The sequence below is a fragment of the Octodon degus genome, unplaced genomic scaffold (genome assembly GCF_000260255.1).
Source record: "Octodon degus isolate 3935 unplaced genomic scaffold, OctDeg1.0 scaffold00077, whole genome shotgun sequence".
Classification (NCBI taxonomy): Eukaryota; Metazoa; Chordata; class Mammalia; order Rodentia; family Octodontidae; genus Octodon; species Octodon degus.
Window position 1 is genome coordinate 9,600,179 of NW_004524653.1, and position 23,506 is coordinate 9,623,684.

Consider the following 23,506-nt stretch of genomic DNA (forward strand, 5'->3'; position numbering starts at 1 on the left):
GTTTAGCACACCTCACCTCAGGCCTTTCTATCATTCCCTGGTTTCCAAGGAAGCATAGAGAGTGAGTCAGAATGCCAGCGTGGCCTCGCCCATGCTGCTTCCATGTCTTTTCGGCCTGGGGCTCAGCAGAGAGCATATGGTGCCCTCCAGCAATGACATGAGCGGAGTATAAGAAAACGAGTGATGCCAAAGCCTGGATGGGCTATGGCAGGAGTGTTTGCTGAAAACCGGACAGAGGTATGGTGGTTAGCGCCAAGCAGTCTGCCAGGGAAGGTGCCTTGGAAGTGCCCAGCCTCTCGTTCAACCCTCCTAACCCTGACTGACTTCAAGGCTCAGCCTCCTGTCACCAAAACCCTCTCTTAGGTATCCCAGTTGACTGCTGCCACCTGCACAAGATTTCATCCATTCCTAGCGTCTACAGTAACCTTGACGGTGTATGATGCCCTCTTATTGGCCAGATACGGGTCACGTGTCTGTGTCTGGGCCAATCACGGGAGGTAGAACGATGGGATGTGCTGATTGGCTCCATCTGGGTCATGTGGTCCAGCCTACAGTCCAGCTAGGCAAGGGGGAAAAACCAATGGCCTCTCAGCACAGTGAGGGGCCCTTACCAGAAGCAGGGAGGAAAAAATTCTTTGACGCATCTACAAATATTTTGAGTACCTGCTATGTTCCAGCTGCTGTTTTAAATGTTTGGGATACACAAATGAACAAAGCTGAAAAATACCTGTGCCCTTAGGGAAGGTACATTCTCTTGAAGAAACTTGACATAGAAATAAGTAAATGGCCAGTTGTCAGAGGTGGTAAATGCTACCAAAGCAGGTAGAGACTTTAGTTTCAACGTGCAAAGGTGGATCAGCAGGAGGTGAGGCCAGGGCCCTGAAGCTACTGCATCTGGATGAGGGCTCCAGGCAGAGGAAATCACAAGTGCAAAGGTCCTGGGGTTGGGCCCTCTGGCATGTTCAAGGGCCATGCGGAGGCTGCATGGCTGGAGCTAGGTGAGAGAGAGCGAGAGGAAAGTAAGGTCAGGGAGGTGAGGGGTAGAGCGCTGGGGTCTTAGTAGCCCTTTGGAGGGTTTGCAGGGTAGTGAAGGCTTTTAGTGGAGGAAGACGGTCTCCGTTGTTGGAACAGAGAAGGGGGCTGTTGCCCCTGCAGACGGGATTGTCGAGGCCCTTAGTAATAATACCTGTAAGTAGATGAAGGAGCTAAGTGGGCAAGCACGCTGGGACGCTGGGTGCCTGGGTCGGTTGTGGGGTGCTGGCAGGCATCTCTACCCACCCTGTGGTTCCTCCTCTTATCAGGAGCTCCTGTCTGACCCGAGCCGTGTTGTGCCCAGCCCACTTCCTCTTCCACACCCTCAGTGCCTGATACAAACTTCTCTCTGTGCCTTTTGTCAGATTTGGGGATCCTCAGGGTCAGCAGCCCATCCGGGTCTTTCCGGGCAGGCGTGGGTGAGTTCCCAACCGCTTCCCCACAGCTGTGGTGGCTAGGACTGGAGCTCGATGATTCCCCCAAGACCCTCTGTAGATCAGAAGCCAGGGGCATTGTCCTCAAGCACTTGGGTCATCAGGTGTGTCCAGAGATGTCCTGCTGGCTTGAGTCCTGGGAGAAAGCATCGGACAAAGATGAGGTGCCGGACAGACCTTCAAAGAGCCGGCAGGACAGGCAGTGTCTGTAAGGCGGATCAGGTGTTAATCAGCAGTACTATGCGATTCATTACAGACTGCCACTGCAGCCACTTGGAATGTTTTACCAAGAAGGAAGTGGGGGGATGCAGAATCTCTTGTGTCATTTTTAATTGATTCCTTCAGCATCCGGAGAGAGGCTGGCATGAGGCCAGGATGAGTCTGAGCCAGGGGAATTCATCAAAAATCGACCCACTGATGACTTGATCTGATGAAATAATTAGCTCCTGTTACCCTGTGCCTGGCTTGCGGAGCTCTGACTCCATCCGCAGGAAGGAAGGAAGGGTGTCCTGTTGGCAGGTTAGACCCGCCGGAGGAGGGAGACCAAGAGAGAGACCAAGAGAGAGGGAGCCAGAAGCAGAACCTAGAAGCCCAGCTGATAGCGCTGTGGCCCACGGCTCCCAGGACACCCTCCCCCTCGTACCCACACACTGCAGCCCCAGAGCCAGAAAGGCCCTCAGGGAACACCTGGCCACCTGCTGCCTTATTTGGCAAAAGAGGAAACCAAGGGCTGGGTTCTGTTCTGGCGTTTGTCTAGGCGCTCCCCGAGGCTGCATGCCTCCTAAGTGGGGCTTTTTCAGAGTGTGTGGCTGATTCATGGTGCAATGCTAGGATTAAGGGTACAGGGATTAATGATAGGTGACTTCTTGGCCCTGCCCTAATCTCAGTAGCTGGGATACAACAGAAGGGATGGAAAAGTTGGTCTCTCGCTTGCTTTGCCACCTTCTGCCTGCCATGAGCTGTTTCTCCTCTAGGATGCCTGTCCTGTCTCCCTGCTCTGCTTTGGTCTGAACCATCTACAAACTGTGAGTCAAATAAGCCTCCCTCCCCCCTCCATCGCTTTGAGTGTCAGGTATTTTGTGTCAGCAAGGAGAGGAGAGTAACTAAGACAGTTTGCTCCCAGATCTGGGCCTCCATGGCATCCGTGGAGCAGGCCAATGAGGGTGAACCCTTCTCTGCCACGTGGTCTTGTGGGAAAATGGTGCTAACTGGACTAGGCCTCACAAGTGGACACCTGTGAAGTGCTCAGGGCAGTGGCTGGGGCACCGAGAGCTCTCAGCAAGCGCTTGTTCTCAGTTCCAGTGGGAGGGAACTGGCCTGGGGAGGGCAGCCCTGGGAAACCCCTTGCGGTGTTCTCTCTCCGGGGCTGTGCAGCTGAGGAGCGTGAAGGCGCGGTCGGCGCATTTGCAGCTTTGAGTGCAAGACACAGGAGCCTGCTGGGGGCAGCCCCTCCTTGGGGTGTCACCCTCACCAAGGAGTGGGCTCGGGGTTTCTCCTGTCAGCCCTCAGCGCCTCCCCTTGCGATGGCGCTAATGTGCCGACTCCTTTCCACACGTGTTAATTTGTGCTAACGAGAGAGCACGGAGTGGAGCGGGGATGCTGGCTTCCAGTGTGGAGCAGGGAGGGGCCCCCGCCACCCAGGGATGCCTGATCTCCATTTAAGCTCAGTGTGTACAGTGTTCTGTACTTCCAAACTGCATTTGTAGCTTTGTTTTCAAGTAAGACTATGTAAAAGGAAAAAATAAAAAAGAAGTGCGATGGGCACCTAGTCATCAAAGGGTGCAAAAGGCACGCAAAGCTGGAGGGGCAGAAGCTGGGCATCCCGCTGGAAGGTGAGGAGCTGCACAGGACTTCTCCAGGTGCCTGGAGGACGGTGCTCGAGCCCTGGCTTCCCAGCTGGAGATCGGAGGTGGCAGTGTCTGCCAGGGATTGACGTGGGCCTGACGGAGACCTCGCAGGAGCACAACCACAGCTCTGTGCCGCAGGGCCCGTGCTCTGGCTCCACATCCGTCCTGCGCAGACTCCGTAAATTTTTCACACCCAGCTTGCAGCTGAGGAAACTGAGGTTAAGTGCCTCACTTGAAATCACTCTGGGAGGCATTCCAGAGTCCTCACTGTTACCCAGCTCCACCTGTGGCCCCCGGGCAGCAGCTGTGCAGGTGGTAGCAAGCAGGGAGCTGGGAAGGGGGCCGTGTGTGCCCTCCCATGCCCACTGGACACATCCCTGGGGGGTATCTGCTGGCTGTGACCTGCTATTCTGTCTTGTGGCTCTCACCTCAGCTGTCTGCAAAAATGGCCTGTCACCTTCCCTGGTGTGGGGAGCTGCTGTTCAGGAGGAAGAGATGACAGAGGGGACCAGGCTATCCTGAGCAGCCTCACACTGCATCCAGGCCTGGGTCAGGACCCTAAGTGAGGCAGACCAGGTGTTCCAGGAGACAAGGGAAGGGGCAGCAGCAGAGAGGAACCATTATGACCCTGGGCCTTGGGCAAGAGGGGCAGGTGCGGGAGGTGGGCAGCAGCTCGCTGCACACTGGAGAGGGAGTAGCTGTCTTCCTATTCAGCGACCTGACCCTCATTGGAGGGAGGTCTCCCTAGCTGCCCCCCAGAAGAGTAGAAAGTGGGGCAGGGCCATGGGATAGCCTCAGCAGCTGTTGCTGCTGTCCCCAGAGAGAGGACACAGGCAGCACAGCCCCTTGCAGGACCTGGCGCCCTTGCTGAGTGCCCTCCATTTTCTCTTGTCATTTAGTGTCTTCTGCAACTAAAGTTGGTGAAACATGTTGAGTCCAGCTTTGGGGTCTTTTGCTGCAGGGCTTTGATACACCTTCGTGTGGACTGAGTTCGTAATGGCCATGTCCCCCTCTTTGATTCATGGGGAAACTGAGGCTTCTTCCTGAGTGGTTAGTGGGCAGACCAAGCCCAGGAGAAACTGGTCTGGGATAGGAATCGGCAGGTGGTACAGCCCAAAGCCTGCAGGTGTCCCTTCTGGCCTGTATGCCTCAGGGACCATCCATTGCCCTGGGCCGTGCAGGAGCAAGCTAGCACCAGCCACTGCTTTTTCTTTTCTGCTGTTGGATTGCTCTGTTGGATGGGGCTGGGGCAGAGATGGGCTGGTCACCGACCAGGCTGTCCTTGGGGAGAGTAGGAAGCATGGGGGGGGGGGTTAGAGAGGCTTTGCTGCCAGTCTGCCCCTGCCCTGTGCCAACTGCAAATTCTTAGCAACCATAGACAAGCCTTTTGTCCGCCTGGTGTGGTCCTGAACAGGACTCACTGTCTGCACTGGCCTCCTGCAGCGTGAGGGACACACACTGTGACCTGATTCGTGTCCTTCTCCCCTAGGTGGTGTGTTAGGAGGGAAGCGGAGAAGGATAAGATCCCCAAGACACAGCTGCAGAGCCTGCAGCCCAAGGGGAACGACGGATCGGCCAGAAACAAAGATGGCGCCCCCCAGCCTACTGCTCTGCCTGCTGTCTGTGGCAGTCTTCTCCCTGCTGGGCGGGAGCTCAGCCTTCCTGTCCCATCACCGCCTCAAGGGCCGCTTCCAGAGGGACCGCAGGAACATCCGGCCCAACATCATCCTGGTGCTGACTGATGACCAAGACGTGGAGCTAGGTAAGCACCCCAACCCCAGGACATCTAGGGGTTCCAGGGTAGAGCGTGGGGCAGGGCAGCTGTGGGGATGCGAGAGGTCCCTTCTGAGTACTTCCAACCGGCACCCACTTGGGTTGGCTCATGAGTGTGGGTTCAGAGCTGACCCTCAGGACGATTCTACAATTCCTGAACTTCTCCAAAACCTCAAAGGGAGAGACATTCACCAGGCTTCCCTGGCCAGCCCCATCCTGGACTGCTGCCTATAGTATCCTCTGATGTCTCCCCTCTTCAGCAAGGCCTCTCAGGCTCTCTACCCAGCATGTCCTCAGCAGCAGCCGCAGGAGGACACCCCATCAGTGGGGCTGATGAGATGGAGCCCTCTGGAGTCATATCAACTGGCCCTTCTTTTTTTGGCAGAACCAGGGGTTGAACTCAAACCCTTGTGCTTGCCAGGCAAGCACTTATTCTACTGAGCTATCTCCCTGGCCCTAAACTGGCCCTTCTGCTCCCAGGGTCAAACTCCACTTCTCTCTCACTCAACCATGGGGTCTCTCCCAGTCGAAACTGGCTGTTAATCCTGTGTCTTCTTGCCCTTGAATTTTCTGTTTTCTTTTTCTTTTCTTTTTTTTTTAGTACTGATACTCAAACAGAGAACCTTGCGCTTGTCAGACAGATGTTTGTGCCACTGAGCTATATCCCAGGCCTCCCCCCTTGAATTTTCTGATTCCATGGGTCCCTGCTCTCCACTGAAACCCTACATTGCTGTTGTCCTCTAGAAATACACCAGACTGCTGTGTCTACCAGATTTATGTCTGCATGTGGTTTCGGCAAATAGTGGATTGAAAATATAGGGAAAAATTTCTTTTGTACTGAAGGTGTATGTTGGCATTATTCCCTGGGCAGAGTAGCAGTATTTGCCTACCCTTGACGTTGAATCCAAGACTGCAAGCCATCTAGACGTGATTTGACATATATGGAGGGTGACTGAAGGGTTCTATGCAAATACTACGTAGGATTAGAGGGGACTGCGGTATCTGCAGGGCTTTTTTTTTGGTGGGGGTGGCATCCCAAACCCAGTCCCACCTGGAGAACAAGGGACAGCTGTGTAATTCAAGTCATGAATGCAAATGACAAATGTAATTTTGCATTTTCTAGTAGCTACATTTCTTAAGAGTAAAAAGAAACTGGTGGAATTAATTTTAATAAGCCAATGTATCCAACCCGCTGTATCTCAATTTGTAATCAGCATAAAAATTATTTGTGAAATATTGCACATGCTCTTGGCTAGCTGTTGACATCTGCCTTGAATCTCGCGTGGCCCCTGGCAGGTGCTCCAGAGCCCCTGTGGCTGTGGCTGCTGCATACCATGGGGCTGCTGTTTTAAGGGAAATCTAATCCTGCTCCTTTGGATTAGATTTCCCTTATCATCAGTATTGCCCCCATGGTATGAAAGTCTGGAGAAAAGCGTTCCGGGCAGAGGGAACAACATGCACAAAGGTCCTTAGGCAAGACCAGGAAGGCCAGTGTGGCGAGAGCCAGAGGAAGCAAAGCAGAACACAAGAGTAGACAGGAAGGATGAGGAGACCTTCAAGACGCTGGGGGTTGTGGTAAGACCACCACTCATTAATCAGATGGGTGGACCCGTTGCCTCCATCCCCTCTCCGAGGACAACAGCATATTGTTGGTGGCAACCTGATTCTGTCTTTTTTGCTATCCAAAAAAGGGTTCTTTATATAAAACTAGTCACTCCTTGCAATGATTTGTATTAATGATCACAAGTATAGATTTTTCTCGGGGAGCTTATCAGCATGAAAGGAATTTGGAGCCAGGAAGCAACCGGAGCCCAGAGCCTTTATTGACAATTTGACACAAATGCCGGCTCTCCCGGCAGCAGTCAGAACGAGGCGCATTCGCTCACCACGGGGAGTCTGCAGGCACAGTCTGAGAATGTGAGTTTTGTGGCTGGCCAGTACTTGCGGGAAGCCCCTGGCCCTCCGAGCCCCTTGTCGCAGCTTGTGTGGCCCCTCAAGCTGTTCTGTCTTGGGGCTGGCAAACTCCAGATGCCCGAATGTCCCTTCATCTGGGAGGTGCCTCACAAGGGGCTGGGGGAATGAGGCCATGCCAGCTGTATGCTCAGATTGGAGGTTAAGCTCAAGAGAAGGGTCAGGACAGCCCCTGAACTCGGGGCCTGAGCCTGCAGGCAGCAAGTGAGCCCCCGCACCCCGTGGCTGCATCCACGTGCAGTTTTACATTTGTGACTCTTAATAAAATCAACAAAATAAGTGAATAGAAGGAAAGACACCGCGAGATGAGGATGGAGAAAAAGACCAAAAACAAAGCGTGAAACCACAGCTGACTTAAATTACAGAGAATCGGGCCAGGGAGATAGCTTGGCGGTCTAAGCACCTGCCTGGCAAGTGCAAGGTCCCAAGTTCAATCCCCAGAACCTTGAGCGTGCCAGGCCAGCTCCAAAACCAGGCACATACCAGTAATCCCAGCACTGGGGAGGCTGAGATAAGGGGATCACTCCGAGTCTGAACTGTGTAGTGAGACCCTGTGTCAAATAAATAACATAAACAAATTTTTAAAAATAAATAAAATACGGAAAATCGTTTTTGGGTTTTGTGAACAGAGAAACCAAGGCCTGGAGAGGTGAAGCCACTTGCACAAGGCTTCGCTGCTAGTATGCAGTGCTGTGAGCCCAGCGCCCGCAGACTTTACCTTCTATGCTTAACCAGTTCCCTGGGATGGACATTGAGTTCTTTCTAGATTGCTAGCATACTTGTCCATTTTTTGCTATTACAAATCCTGTTGCCGGGAATATTTTTTCTCTTTGTTTTTGCACATGCGAGTGACTGTTTGGGAAAGATAAATTCCAAGAGGTGATGTGGCAGGACCAGGACCCTCTGCTTGGTGGCGCGTGAGCTCCCCGCAGGAGCACTCGCTGGCCCAGATCAGTGCCTGCCAGGCCTCCTCCCTCCCTCCCTCCCTCAACAGACCCAGCTTTTGAAGCTGGCTGAGCTTCCTCAGGAGGTAAGGGGCGGGAAGGGGTAGTCAGGGGGCTGATGAGCTTTTTATAAACCACTAGACAGACCCAGATCAATAATGCATGTTCCAAAAAAGCCCAACACATTATCTCACAGTCTGCTACAACTGGCAAGCAGAGGGTGGTCCTAAAAAATTTATCATCTGCTATTTTCTGCTCATCCGTGCGGCAGTTCTGACAGTTCTCTGGGCCGGAGGCTTCTCTGCTGAGACAGTCCAGGCCTCTTCCAGTCCCAGCACGGAGGGCAGCCGTCCACCCTAATTAGGTCTGCTCCAGAGGCTGGGCGCCGATGTTTCCTACCTGCAGGGCTGGGGGCGGGGGCTGTAGCGTGTGAGGTCCTTTCTCCTTTCCTCACATGCATGTGACTCCCTGGACTGTATGGAGGTGTCCTGTGCCCTGGGAACAGTGTCTTGGTGAGTGGCCTGAGTACACAATATGTTTGCAGAGCATTTGGGGAAATCCTTCAGTCTGGATAAGCCTGGAATTCGGCCGGCCCATGGCTGCTTTTCCACCCTGGGCAGCAAGAAAAGAAAAGCCTAGAAGCCAAGGCCCTGCTTCACGATGCCCTTTGGTCAGGGAGGCTGGGGCACTGGGGAGTCCGCCAGGTTTGCTGCTTTAATTTGATCCGGCCCGACCTTTGGTGAGCCGCCAGGGCTGGGCAGGCCGAGGCAGCGGGAGGCGGGCCTGGTCCCAGCCTGCAGCATAAGTTGCCTTACGACACCCAGGTTCCTGAGGTGCTCTTTCATCCAGCTCACTCTGTAAGTTTTAAATGTCACTCTAGAAGGACACGCTGCATCCTGACTATAAGGGAAAAGCCAGTGTCCATAGGTTAAAGCCAAAGATCACTGCAGAGCCAAGAGCCTTGAAAACTGAGCAGTGTCCTCAAAGATTCCAGTGAGCGCTGCCTCCCCCAAGCTGGTGTCTCTCCGAGGGTGAGCAGCATCAGGAGGCAGACACTGAGGGGAAGCAGCAGCTCCCTGAGACTCCACATGGGCGACAGAGCACAAGCACTAGGCCACTGCTTTGCACCAGATGCACGCACAGGGGCAGCATGTGGCACCAGGCTTGTGTCTCAGGGCGGGGGCCAGACCCGGGCCCTGTAGTGTCAGGTGGCTGTTCTACTGCTTTCTCCTGAGCACCTGTGCCCAGGCCTCCGCTGGATAGTCAGGCTTCAGTTGTGTTCCCCAAAACTGGATGAGCCATGGAGAAAACGTTACACCTGGAAAGAAATTATTCACATATCCGAGCATCTTTAAATACAAATAAGTTCTCCCAGTGAGGGTGTAGGGTGGGCAATGAGTAGCTGGTCCTCTGGGCTCACATCCTTGTTCTGCCACTGACTGTGTGGCCTTGGGGAAGTTACCTGACTTCCTGGGGGCTCTGTTTACTCATTATAAACTCAAAGTGGCAATGTGTCATCCTGGGCACCCTGGATACTAAGGTGGGGTGTGTGTGTGTGTGTGTGTGTGTGTGTGTGTGTGTGACAGAGAGAGACAGAGAGAGAGAGAGAGAGAGAGAGAGAGAGAGAGAGAGAGAGATTGAGATTGAAAGAGAGATGGTTCAGTCTCACTCTGCTCACCAGAGCCTTCCTCCTGTAGTGCCTCCCGGCCAGCGCTGTGGAATGCTGCGTACCTGCACTTACATCTAAGAGTGAGTTTTCTGTGTGAATCGCATAGCCCTGAAGAGCAGGGTCACCCTAGTCCCTTCCGGCCAACGTGGTCAGGGTGAGCTGGCGAGGCATGAGCAGCAGTGCGAAGAGTGCGCCTGGCCTGCAGACATCTCTGGGCTCGCGTGGCCCTGAGCAGTCAGGCTGCCACGGCTCTGCTGCCATTGCTGCAGGGCTAGGGAACAACTGTGCCAACGTGGGTAGAAAAGAGCCAGGGTTGAAAAATAGATTTAAAACCATGAGTCCTAATGACTTCTTGAAACTCAAGCAGGGGTGGACAGACAAATCGAGAGTAGGAGAAGTCCAGGTGCATTTTGAGCTTAAGGTGTAGTTGGCCTTAGGAAGGTCACCTTGGGATGTCATTTGTCCTTCCATCTCCCTGATCTCTGCTTTCTTCCCAAGTTGGCTTGCGTGGGCCATGCCTGGGCAGAGACAGAAGCTGTCTCTCTCGATGCCAAGGAAAGTCCCCAAAGCAGCTCTCGGGCCTGATACTCTGTGGAACATCTGGTCTACCTTGCGCTGTTCTGTGGGGTGACATAGTGGTTGGCCAGCATGGGTCATGGCACCTTCCTGGAGTCCCTTGAACCATGAGCACTGGGAATGGGGCATAGATGTGGTTCCCTGCAGGAAAGCAGGAGCTGGTGCGGAGGCAGCAGGAGGGCTGGTGTGCAGCTACATCCAGGGGATGCTTCTCTCTCAGTGGCATCTCTGCGGTAAGATGTGCAGGCGCGTTTGTTCACCAAGTGTTCTTGAGCCCCTGCTGTGTGCCCGAGGGATCCAGCAATGAACAGACAAAACCTCTGCTTCTGCAGAGCTTCTACGCCAGCACGAGAGTCAACACGCAAGCTGTGAGTGCGCAGTGCGTAGGAGCGTGAGCAACGGTGAGCGCAAGCAAGGGAGAGGGATGGAGCAAGGAGCAGGGGCAGAGCAGGAGAGTTGGGACTTCATACAGGGTGGCCTTGCGGCCAGGGGGACATTTGAGCATTTGCAGCAGCCCAGCAGCCCGTGGGCAGCTTTGCCACCAAAGACGAGGGCAGAGTGGCAGAGCGGGGTGCCCCAAGGGAGAGAGGTCAGAGTGGGGTGGCAGGGCCTGGTGGGCTGTGCTGTGCAGGGTGGAGGAACGAGGTGGCCTGCAGTGGAGGACATGGGGCAGGGGAGGGCTGCAGCCCGCTTCTGCTTCTACTGTGTCCCCTCTGGCTGCTCCCTGGAGGACACACTGGAGGGTCCTGCTGAGACGCATCCACAGAGGAGCCTGCAGCACAGTCCAGGCACCAGCTGCCAGTGGCTCCCCAGCAGGAAGAGTCAGCTAGAGCCACTGACATGCACAGCTGGGTCTGAAGCGGTGTGGCCCAAAGAGGTGAAGGTGACCACAGCATTTGTCCTGAGAGCCCACCGTGTTACCTCTCTGCCAACAGAGGTGCGGAACCTGGACCTGAGAAGTTGCAGGTGCCCCTGCAGGGCCACGAGGCACTGTCCTAGGAGAAGCAGCAGCTCAGGGGAGCCCCCACCCGGAGGCCTTGTACAGGGAGGCCAGGAACTGAGCACTCCCCTTTCATGCTCATTTGTGCTTTCCTGGGCCCAAGGGTCCTGGGTCCCGGAGGGCCCTGCCATCCTGCAGGCTGCCCCAGCTCAGGCTGCTGCTGGTGGGTGTGGCAGGATTGAACGCAGCGGCTTGGAAGACTTCTTTCTGGGCAGCTCGTCTTCCTTTTCCTATCTGCGAACACAAGGAAACTGCACCCCACCCTGCAGAGCTACAGCCAGGAGATGGATTCAGAACTGCAGGCTGGGTGCTCCGCTGGGGCCAGATGGCTGGCCGCCCGGACAGCGCGCCCAGATTCCAGACACGGCTCGGGTGACTTGCAGCTCAGCCACGAGTTCCCACCTCCCAACATTCCTGCTGCCACCACTCACTGGAAGAAGAAAAGCATGTGTGAGCAGGTTATCTCCGGAGGAAGAGAGCCTCCTTCAGACCCGCCCTGGAGCTCCTGCCAAGCACATTCCTGCAAGTTGGTTGTTTTTTTTTCAACTTCATTTCAGCGACACTTGGGGAATCACTTGAGTTCTGAAAGGAAAGTATTATGTCAGAGATAGGTTTGGCTCCTTGCAAAGGAGGATAGGGAGTAATGGTTGTTTCTGCAAGATAGAATGTTGCCTCTCGCTCACATGAAACTATCTGGAGGTTGGGAGTCCAGGGTTGGCAGCATGACATCAGAGATGTCAAGGACCCAGGCTCTGTCTGCTTCATCAGGTTTACTGTGTAGTTTTCATCTTCAAGGTCACTTGCTTCAGAATGGCTGCTACGGCTCCAGCGATCACAGCCGCATTCCAGACAACAGGAAAGAGGAAGCAGAAGGCCAAAGAGGATGGACCTTCGAGTGAAGTCAGTCCTCCTGGAGCCCTCGCCGCACTGGCATGTGCAGTGTGGACAGAAATTCCTTAGCCATGTGACCTTAGCGAGGAGCATCAAAACACGTGAACTTGGATTACTTGGGTGGGCTTAACCGTGCTGTGCTAGGGCGTGGGGACGCTGGGGTGCTCCCAAGGCTAGTTTCTGACGGATGGACCAAACCCCACCTTAAGACCAGGGGAATACTGGCAGTTGAATGACTGCCGGAACCCAGCAGCAGGGGCACCCTGGGCAGGGCTGCCATGGGAAGCGAGGTGGAGGAGTCCATTGCCCAGCCTCGCTTTGTGCTGTGCCAGCCTCCTTCCAGGGCTTCCCTGGGGTTGGACAGCAGATCCTGCCGGCTGCGGGGAGAGTCGCAGGCTCTGTCGCCAGCCACCTGTGCTGAAGGAGCAGTGCAGGGCCTGGAAGGAGGAAGGAGGGTGAGCAGATACTGGTGAGCAGCCTGGGCCTCGGCCACACCAGCAAGGAAGGGCAGGGGTGGCATGGAGCATCTGTGTCACTGCTGAGACCTTTGGGTGGGACCCAGGCAGGGGCCTTGCACCAGGATGGCCAGTGACACAAGAGCCGCGTGATAGGGACAGCCCAGCAGCGTCTGGCGGAGGCAGCAGGGCCTCAGGAGTGGAGCCGCACAGTGGACCTGGAGCACATGCTAGTGAACCTGGAGTGCACACAAGGCACAGGCATGTCACCAGAGCAGGTCGGGTGTGCAGGACTCGCCCAGCTGCCAGGGGAGAGGGCGGCCTGGGGACCAGAGCAGAAGCAGCTGGGCCAGTGTGGTGTGCAGGGCACGGCCCAGGAGAGAGGCCCATGGACCCAAGGATGGTACACAGTAGCTGGGCTGCGGGGCAGATGACACCGTGTGCAGAGACCAGATGGGACACAGACACGAAGCTGTGTTGCAGCCCCTGAACTGCAGGATAATACCTCGACTGCCACCACACTGAGTAATCGCTGAGAACCACAGTGTGAGGTCAGGGGCGAGGCTTCTGGTGGATTTTCTCCAGGAGGAGGAGAAGCGTTGATCGCTGAGTCCCACCGACCCCTCTGCCCCTCCCCCCACCCTGGTTGCCACCGAGAACCGCAGCATCATTTTCCTCCTCCCAGAAGCCTCTGCAGCCAGGGCCAGCAGAGGGTGGCCCTCAGAAGGTGGCGGACAAGAAAATAACAGTGCTCGTTCCGACAGTGGGTTGAAGACCAAATCTTGAGTGGAGCCTCAACTTTTCATAGCTAGGACCAGTGATCGTGTTGGACTTCGTTTTGTACTAGCCGTGTCAACAGCCATCTCCCTGTGCTGGAGGAAATCTCACCTGAGAACCCAGTGCAGTTGTCCTGGGCCCTGACAGGCTCAGCGGGCATTGCCACCAGCAGCAGTGAATGGGGAATTCGCCACAGATCCTCCTGTCCGACGTAGCCTGTGATCGCTGCCATTTGTCCCCCAGACATTTCTCTTGGCCTTCTGCTGGGGACAGAGCTGCTCTGGGACAGTCATCTCCTCTGAGGTGGCCATTAAGCAGGTGCCACTGGGGGCAGGAGGCCCCCACACAGGTCGCAGTGCAGTGTGGGCATTCTGGGGAGAGTGGAGGCGCCACCAAGTGAGCTCCAGCCTGGTGAACCACAGCGGCAGCCCCGAGGAGATGCGGGAGTTCCTGCGCTTGCTGGAGCTCAGGCCCTTTGTCAGCCGCCCTGCCTGAAGGCTCCATGAGACCTGGACCCATCCCACTGCCTTCCCAGTGCTGTCTGTCAGGGGCACAGCCCCTTCCCAGCATGCCTCAGCTGCTCCTTCAGCAGAGAAGAATCGGCCAGAGTGAGCAGATGCGGACACCTGGGAGCTCTGTACCTCTCAGCCTGGGTCGGCCAGGCTGGTACCGCGCAGACCCAGGCAGCGATGCAGGCCCCAGGGCTCAGGCCCGCCCACATGTGGGCCCATCCGCACAACATTGTTTCTATTTTTCAAACAAAGCAGGAAAGGTAAATTGATGTAAAATCTGGTTAAAGAAAGTAGCAGTTAATTCCAGTTTTGGGTTTTTTTTTTTTTTTTTTTTAAGTGAACCAAAATTTTTATTCATTCATTTCTTGCATTTGAAGTATTCTTTGATGACATCTTTGACCTGCGATTCTTCGCCATAATCCTTAACCACCACACAACAGCAACCAGCCACTTTACGGGGTTTTCCCTCACGGTCAGTCTTACAGAGGTCTACCCATTCCCCCAGTTTCTTCTTGTCATCAACCTTAATTAGGTTGATTTGGTGCTCAGCACAAAGGGCCTCCACTAACTTTACATACATAGGATTTTTTTTTTTTTTTGCTCCGAATGCCCTGAGGGGTGGTTTGGCTGGCTGGAGAGTTGTGGGGATCGAACTACAGCAACCTGAGGCTGATAGCTTGGCCGAAGCTGCCACTTAAAGAACTGAGCTAGGGCGAGGCCCCTAACTTTACATACATAGGCTCATGGCAGTTAGATGCAAGCACACAGAGATGGGCCTGGCGCTTGTCTAAGGCTTTGGTGGCTTCGGGAATTCCACGCGCAAGGCCATCGTGGATGAGGGCGGTCTTCAGCGCCTCTTGTAAAGCGGTGTGGACGTCCATGACACCTCCGGCAGCAATGCCTTCCTCGGCCACGGCGGCGGGTTGCGGGTGAAGCCGAATCGTGAACACACCCGCGCCTCCGCCTCCGCGCAACTCCGCGGCGGCAGGGAAAGAGCTAATTCCAGTTTTTAAATACTTTTGGGCAAAGAAATCCACACAGAAGATTCCGTGTGTGAAATCTGTGTTAGACTAAGTTTGAGAACAGTAATCATTGGAAGGCTTCAAAGCTGATGTGAATTAGGTGCTTTCTCTATGCCAAACCTTAAACTAAAAACTTCACATATATTTTTCTGTTCTTCTCCCCACTTTGCAGGTGAAGAAACTGAGAAGTAGGCATTGAATCACTTTTTTTTTTTTTAACGTATTTGGTACAGGGTCTCACTGTGCAGCTCAGACTTGTAGTGATCCTCCTGTTTTAGTGTCCCCAGCACTGGGATTATATGTATCCGCCACCACATCTGGTCTGCATGACCAGCTCAGTGTGCCCCGGGGGTGGGGCCGGTGCAGCACAGAGTGCGGAGGATCAAACTCCAGTCCCTGCACTTGCCTGAGCAGGTGTTTTGTCTACTGAGCTATCTTGCTGGCCCAAATCAATTTAAAAAGCTATCTGCTTAACAGGAAGTAGAAAGATCAGAATTCAAACTCCAGCCTCTCTCCTCTAGAGCCCTTGTCATTGTGTTTGGTGTAGCAGCTCAGTGTTCTAGAATCATCCTAAAATTACAGTCAAAAGAATCTCATACCTGGTTGTCTGTGTGCTGTTATATATAACAAGAGAAAGGCTCAGTAGGATAAGCGCTTGACTGGCAAACGCAAGGATCTAAGTTCAATCCCCGGTTCCGCAAAAAAAAAAGCAAGAGAAACTGCGGCACAAGGAAAGCAGGTAGCTGAAAGCAGCATCTGCCCCCTTCTTTTGTCTTTTGCTTCAGTGTTCCTTGGTACCTGAAATGCACAGGTAGCTTAGCCTAGGTCTGAAGTGAGTGTGTGTGTGTGTGTGTGTGTGTGTGTCTGTCTGTCTGTCTGTCTGTCTGTCTGTCTGTCTGTGTGAAATACCCACATCCGTGTTCAGCAGCTGACCCCCGTTAGTGTAAAAATCTGAGCAGGCAGAGAAGATGGGTCAGGCTGGAAGTGTCCCCTCCCTCCCCTTTCGCCTCACCTGCTGCTGCCAGGTGGCCCAAACATCCTGGCCCTCAACCCTAGGAAAGAAAAAAACCAAAGCTTGAAGCCCCTGGGAAGATGCAGGTAGAGGGTGGCAGGGGACGTGTGCAGCTCAGGGAGTGGCTGGTGTGCCGGTCAGCATGGACACCACGCTGTCCCCTTCTTCCCGTGTCCCAGGCCCTGCCTTATACTGGGTGTCAGACGCGAGCCTACAGAGCCACCGGGGGTGGGGTGGGGGCGGGGCAGACCCTGTCCACTCCCCATTTACTAGGAGGGTGCAGCCCTCTCTGCTGCATTGTAATAAGAGCTGTGTCCTCCAGATCCCTTCTGTCGCCTCCCTACCTCTGTGCAGAGATGCAGCAGCTTGTATGGTTGAGGAATGACAGGGCCAGGCAGTATGGGGGTGGCAGGGTCTACAGTGACCAGGGGAGCCTGGCCCCCTTGAGGGGTGGCTGCTTCCCAGCACCAGTTGATCATGCCAGGAGGGGGCATGACCCAGTGCGGGCAGATTTCTCCATTCTTTTTTTAAAGAAAAGCTAGAAAGTAAAATTTTACATGGAAAATCCAGAGCTATCTTCTCCTTAGGCCCAGCAGGAATGGGACTGGGGACCCAGGATGCTTTTAGGAGCCTGTAGAAAATGTCTTAAATTCTTTTAAAATTAGTACAGAAAGAAACTTGAAGGTGGGAGGAAAAGTTTCAGTACGGGACATTAACATATTCATTTTAATATCAACACAGCCATGAAGCATAATCCTTAATGTTTTTCAGAGGAAGGAGCTCGTAAATGCAAAGATACCAAGAGCCCTCTAAAGTCATAACAGGGCACTAGAAAAATGTGCTACTTTTCAAAGTATGGGCAAGTAATTGCATTCTTTAGCCTCAAGAATACACCCTGCGTGGGCAGGTCCGGCCATGGCCCTCGGATCATGACCTCCCGTGTAGCCTTCAAAGGCTCCTTGATCTCTGCAGAGCAGGGCCCTTGCCCAGAGGCCTCGCTGGAACATTCCATGCCAAGTTATCTCTTCCCAGATAAAAAGTGTAGGTGGGAAGGCCACAGCAGCGGGAGTTCTCGCCAGTGGCCCCTTTGTAGTCAGTTCTTCTTGAGCCAAACCGCCCTTCTCGAAAACTTGCAAACACTTCAAAGCAGAGGCAGCCCTGGACACCTCAGCCACCCCTCACGCTGCAGATGGGGCCAGCTGCAGGCCGAGAGTCTCCTAGGAACATTTTCTCTTCATTTACTCACATACAGGTGTCAAGAAAAGCAGTACAGAGCAGGGGAAGGGTGGGACAGAGAGACCTTAATCAGCACAGCTTGGGAGGAGCTATCTGCAGAGCTTAGACAGGGATGGAGTGGGGGCGGGGGCACAGTAGGTGCAAATGTCCTGTGGCAGGAAGGGCATAGGCTTGACTGCAGGAGCAGGTGGGAGCGCGGGAGAGGGGTAGGGTTCGGTCAGGGATGGTGCGCTTCCTTCTAGGCCAGGGGATAGCTTTGGCTTTTATAGGGTGTACAAAGGAGCCTGCTAACTGCCAAGGGAAGGCTGTAGCAAGCAGACAAGGGTAAAAGCAGGAGATCACTTAGGAGCCCACTGCAGAGATCCAAGAAAAACAATGGCTACGCAGAATCCCGTGAAAGGGGCTGGTGAGATGGCTCAGTGGTCTAAAGCACCTACTTAGAACAAGCTAAGCTAAGCAAAGCACAGGGACCGCGGTTCAATCCCCCAGCACCACATGCCAGCCAGCCCCGCCCCCTGGTGGGCTGAGCTGGCCACACACACAAAATAAATGAATGAATGAATAAATAAATAAATCTTTAAAAAAAAAAAAAGAATCCCGTGAAGACCCTGTGCGCACAGGCTCCAGTGCCGCTTCTCCCCTTGTCCCAAACCATCTTCCACCGACTCTCAAGGAGGCCCTGCCGCCTCAGACCTTTTGTCTATAATTTTAAGAAAACATAGTCATCATTTTCTTGTGGATCAGAGGCAGTACCCCCTGTACACCCAAGTGGGGGCTGCAGAGTCTATCCCGCAGGGCCACAGTATGTACCTGCTCCTTCCAGTAGCAGGCCTGGGGCAAGGAGGCCCTGGGAAAGCCTCGGAGTGGGTCAGGTTTTGAATACTGAAAGTCTGCGACACTTGCTGAGTCCCCATAGATAATAGCGGTGTAGCTCAGGGGTACAGGCTTGTCTAGCCCGTGAGGCCCTGGGCTACATCCCTAGCAATAATAAAAAGAGCAAATTAATTCAGCACTCGCTCTGACGCTGATTTTGCTATTTAGAGACTCATCATGTTGTGCACCCAGAAAACCGTTGCACCAGTGATCTCACACGGGCGCAGGGTCCACAGGAAGGGGGTTTTCCAAATCACTTAATAGAAAGATCTCCAAGAAATAATAACATAACTATCACACTGGGAGGCCGCAATCGCAGTCCTGAGTGGGGCCGGCCGCTGAGTGTCCTGGGGCAGACTGGTTGGCAGTCGGGGTCTCTGCCCTGGAATTTAAGTCCCACTGGTGGGGGTGGAGGTGGGGTCCCCTGGCCGGCAGTCACAGAGAGGTGTCAGGGTGGCATCATCCATGGCCCTGGGTGGCCAGAAGGTTCGGTTACAGAAAGAAACCAGGCCTGTTTTTGTCTGCATGTCCCCAGATTTATGTTGGACCCAGTAAGTTTGGCTTGGCTGGCACAGCTTTGTTTGAAATATTGAAAACTGGCCTTTTGATTCCTGCATGGCTGCCTCTGCCAGGCCCTCCCTGCCACCAGCGCTGGCGTCTGCATCAGGGCTTAGATCATGTGTTTCCATGTTACAGATGTGGATTTATGGAGCCTGGTCGCTATGCACTTCCAATAAAGCATGCCACTGTCACCCAAGGGAGGCTGGGCACGTCATGCTGCCTGTGCATGGACGCCGCTGTCATTGGGCACTGAGAAACTATACTTGCATGGCCCAGTGACACAGCCCTGGAGACAAAGCTCTTTAAAACCTGGGTTGGTTTTTTTGTGTTTTTGTTTTTTTTTAATTTTAGGAAAGGGTCTACAGGGTTTTCAGGGTCTCACTACTAGATTGGACTCGTAGTGACCCGCCTGTTTACAGCTTCCCAAGTACTGAGTTTACAGGCATGCACCACCAAGCCTAGTCTCAATCGCTGGTCTCAGCATGCCCCTGGGGCGGGGCGGGCCCGGCCCAGCAGGCCCTAGGGGATCAAACCCCCACCCCTACCCCTGCGCCTGCTTGCAGGCGGCTTAATCTTCTGAGCTATTTGGCCCTTCAAACCTGGGTTTTAAGCCCATTAAAAATAAGAAATGCACTCCTGGCACCTCAGCTACTCAGGAGGCTGAGGCAGGAAAATAGCAAACTCGAGCAGCTTAGCAAGACCCTATCTCAAAATGAGCAGCGGGATGCAGCCCAGTGGTAGAGCATTTGCCCAGCGCTTGTGAGGCCTAGGGCTCAAACTTGAGTAGTTAAAAAGAAGCAGTGCCACAGCTGCTTCTCTTGTGCACAGCATTCGGAGTGCCACCTCTCCAGGATCTTTACCCGCTGGCAGCCCAGCCTGGCCTGTATTTCTAGCAGCCAGGTGAGGAGCCAGTTTGTGTCCTGCCTACCATCAAGGCATAGTGGGACGCTGAGTAGCTGCCTACCACCTGCTCCTTTCTTTCCCCTATGGCTTGGGAACTGCAGGCAAAGGGTTGCATTTGCCTGGCATGTCGAGGATTCACGCATGCAAGAAGTATTCATTTAGCACCTACTGTGCGGTCAGCACTGTTCCAGGCACCGAGGTTCGCACAGTGGCACAGGGTCAGCATCCTAGGCCTCAGAGCGCTGACATTCCAGGGCTGCAGGGACAAATCAAAACAAGGTGAGTGTAGGAAGAAATAAGTGTGTGGGATAGTAAGTACAGGGAAGGAGGCTTTGGAAGATTGGGGGTAGGGGAGTCAAATTGTGGGCAGAGTGGTCGGGAGGGGTGTCACTGCGAGGAGAGCGCCTGTGTAAGGGCCAGGGGCGTGGCAGCTGTGTGGCTGCAGGGAAGAGGAGCAGAGCCCAGGGTTCAGGACAGAGGAGGAGCCCCTGTGGCTGCAGCAGGGGTGGGAGGGACCTCATTTTGGAGAAGGGGTGGATGATCGCCTGCCTACGGAGGAGGTGATCGGGTTTGATCACAGATGTCGATGACAGGGACAGTGCCAGACTCTGTGGACAGATTTCATATGGGAACTTGGGGAGAAGCCACAGTTAGTGCCTAAGAAACGAAAGGGCAGATGAGGGGCTGAGGGAAGAGAGGAGGATGCGGTGGCTTCCGGAGCTGGGATGCAGGGGGCAGGGAGGGCAGAGAGGGGCACTCGGGTGTCTGTTAGACAGCAAGTGACATCCAGGATAGACAGGTTGGGGTTGCAGTGAGTCATGTTTGCCAGATGCTGGTCACTGTGTATTACTTCATCCTTCCGTAGGCCACCTGGACTGGACTGGCTTTGGTAAATCAGTGTAATTGTTTCTTTAAAACAAAAAAAAGCTTTCCATTTCTTCAAAGGAGAAAGTAGGAGCCCTAAGCAGAAGGAAATTAAACCAAGCGATGACATTCAAGCTGACGCAGCCACCTGCCTGGTGCTCAGGCTGCAGCTGGTCCTTGCCTTGGAGTTCATCAGATGGTGGGAAAGGGAATCCGTCTCATACCACTGTTGTGCCAGGTGTTTAATACTGGGATCCTGAGTGCCCAGCTAAAGTCACCTAGGGGTCCCCAAGGTTAGGCCTCACTGAGCCCAACCTAGAGCAGAGGGACTTCTGCACAGCTCCTGGGGACACAGGCACTGCACCTTCATGGTGGACCTAATGTGCATGGAACTCATTGCCCATCTCCCCCATGGGACAGGCCAGGTTCTGAGACCACCCTTCTGGCTGTGTAGCATGACAGGGGGCCTAACAGCCCGAATTCCACTGCTTCAATGAAATAGATCCCTGGGAGAATTAAGGGATACCAACGACAGCATGACACCTGATAACTGCCCTCCTCCCAGGGATAGGTTGAAGCTGTCCCATCTGCCTAGCTGTATTAGGAAGGGGTAGCACCAGCTCTGTGGGGGCTGGTGGGGGCTGGGAGTGGGCGAGGTTTGTGTGAAGCTGCAGAGAGTGTGGCAAACCAGGGAGCACAGGACATGTCTGGTGCAAAGGTCAAGTTGTAGAAGTTCACCATGCAGAACACTAACACCCGTACGCGTCTGTAGCCACACACCTGCTTGGGATCCTGTGGGACATGGGAACCCAGGAGGGTAAGACAGCCTTATTTGTGACCTTAGCAGACATTTGTTGAGCACCCACCAGGTGCCAGGCAGAGTGCTGGGGCAGAGGTATGACAATGAAGGAAGTGGGCCAGCTCCCAGCCGCTGGAGCTACACCAGGCAGAGATGCACAAGGGACCTGCGGCCTGAGTGGTCCCTGAGCCTCCCGGCCAAGGCCACCTATGGGGTTTGCTAGAGGGAACCAGCTTTGTGTCACGAACTGGGCAGTAATCCTCAAGTCCCTGAGCAGCAAAAACTTCAGTCTTCAAAGCCACATGTCCTCCTGAGACATCTCTGGGCCCAGCTGTAACTGGTGGGCAACAGCAGGGTTCCTGCCAGAGGTGAGGCTCCCTCGGGGGAGGGGCTGGGCGGCCCCCTTGACCAGCCAGTGCCAGCCAGCTCAGCTACAAGGGAGGCATGACGAGGCTCACCAGCCTTGTGCCACCCTCGGGTTCTGCTCCCCCCCATGTCTCACAGGTCCACCTGGCGTGCACTCATGCTTGAGGTGTTTGAGATGTTTGGGGCTCCTCCCACTCAGAGCCCACTGTGGAGGGAACTTAGACTTGATGACTGTGGCCAGCCATAGCAACCCCAGGAAGAGAACCAGACAAGCATGGCACAAGCGCGGGACCCTCGGGCAGAGATGAGCCTGGGGCACTTGGAAAGCCCGAGGGCAGCACAGGCCAACAGGACAGCATGATGAGGTCAGAGGGAGAGGGGAAGTGGGGCCACCGGAAGGAACTCGGGCCTTACTCCGAGTACAGTAGAAGCTGCTGGATAGTTGTAAGCATCCAGAAGATATGAAGAGATCGAATCTGTTCACTCCAGGAGAAGTTGCAGCTCTGTTTCCTTCCCTGTTTGGCAGAGCTGGGGTGAATGAGTCCTATAAATCTTTCCATTCTTCGCCCCGAGGGACAGACCGAGGTGGGCTGGTTAGTTGTTCTTCTGTCTGTAGGGAGTTGCTAGGTGATGGTGATCATGGCTGTCAGACAAGGACTTTGTGGTATGCTGGTTTGATCCCGCGCGGGTTTCCTGCAGAGTCCTAACAAATTGCTGCAAACTGGGTGGCTTAAAAGAGAAATTTGTTCCCACCAGGCTGGAGGCCAGAAATCCAAAGTCGAGGTGGTGGCGGCTGCTGTGCTCCCTCTGAAAGCCCAGAGGCCGGAGCTCCCTGCCACCTCCAGCTCTCGGGAGGTGGGCATGTGTGCAGGGGAGGGTGCTAAGAGCTGCAGGGCAAGGTTCCCACACACCTCCATCTCCTTCCTCCCCCAGCGCCTCACCTGCTTCCAGCTGAACTGGGAAGCAAGCACAGGCACGAGGGAAATAGCTACCTGGGGTACAATTAGGTCCTAATAACTCGTGCTGCAGGGGATGAGTGCCCAGGAGAAGCAGGAGGCAGGGCGACCCCCCGGGGGCCTCTGGCAGAGGTGCAGCTTGACAAGGGCCGAGTGGGAGTGGGTTCCGAGTGGGCCAAGGAGGTGGTGTGTCTAGTGCAGAGCTTTTCGGCAGCCGAAGACTTGAAGAGGGCTGCCCCCCGTGGCACGAGCAGATTTCAGTGGGCGCACACAATTCTTGGGAAAGTTCCAAACAAAACAAAGTGTAATCTTCCCTCCGTTTACATGGTGCTTGCTTTCCAAAAATATCAATGTATATTAACACCCTGCAAAAAAGACATGCTGTTTATATTGTAAAACAGTTTGTTTCAAGGCTCAGATCATTTAAAAACAGCTTAATACCTACACCAACAGGAATGTGGTGGGTTTGACTGCAGGACTCTCTCTCCAACTGCCCCCATCTGGCTGTCCCGATGCGCCTGTTGCAGGCACAGGGTGCAAACTGACGGGTCCCCCACCCCCACCCCCAGCGCACCCCATCTCACCTGCCCGTGTTGTTGCAGGCTCCATGCAGGTGATGAACAAGACGCGGCGCATCATGGAGCAGGGCGGGGCGCACTTCATCAACGCCTTCGTGACCACGCCCATGTGCTGCCCCTCGCGCTCCTCCATCCTCACCGGCAAGTACGTCCACAACCACAACACCTACACCAACAACGAGAACTGCTCCTCACCCTCCTGGCAGGCGCAGCACGAGAGCCGCACCTTCGCCGTGTACCTCAACAGCACGGGCTACCGGACAGGTGAGTCGGGGCAGCCCCCCCATCCCCCCCCGACAGGCGACCTTGCTAAATTCCCCAAGCTGCCAAGCTGCCCAGCTGCCCAGCTGCCCAGGGCATGGCCCATGCACAGCTCAGGGTCCCCACGATGGTCCTGGATCGTACACAGAACAGCTTTCCTTTCAGAGTTGTGTCTGCTCTTTTTTTTTTTTTTT

The 23,506-nt window shown here is 54.5% G+C and overlaps 1 protein-coding gene and 1 pseudogene across 5 annotated transcripts in view; one reads left to right on the forward strand and one right to left on the reverse strand.

The window, feature by feature from the left end:
- Sulf2 (sulfatase 2) overlaps positions 1–23,506 on the forward strand; it is a 103,233-nt gene that overhangs the window by 16,435 nt on the left and 63,292 nt on the right. For all 5 annotated transcript variants that reach the window (XM_023720763.1, XM_023720762.1, XM_004636051.2 and 2 more), the window contains exons 2-3: positions 4,803–5,075; positions 23,076–23,315. In XM_023720763.1, the coding sequence (XP_023576531.1) occupies positions 4,901–5,075; positions 23,076–23,315 (415 nt within the window). In that variant the 5' untranslated portion in view covers positions 4,803–4,900. The remainder of the gene's footprint in view (positions 1–4,802; positions 5,076–23,075; positions 23,316–23,506) is intronic.
- Positions 14,240–16,409, reverse strand: LOC105742830 (annotated as a pseudogene).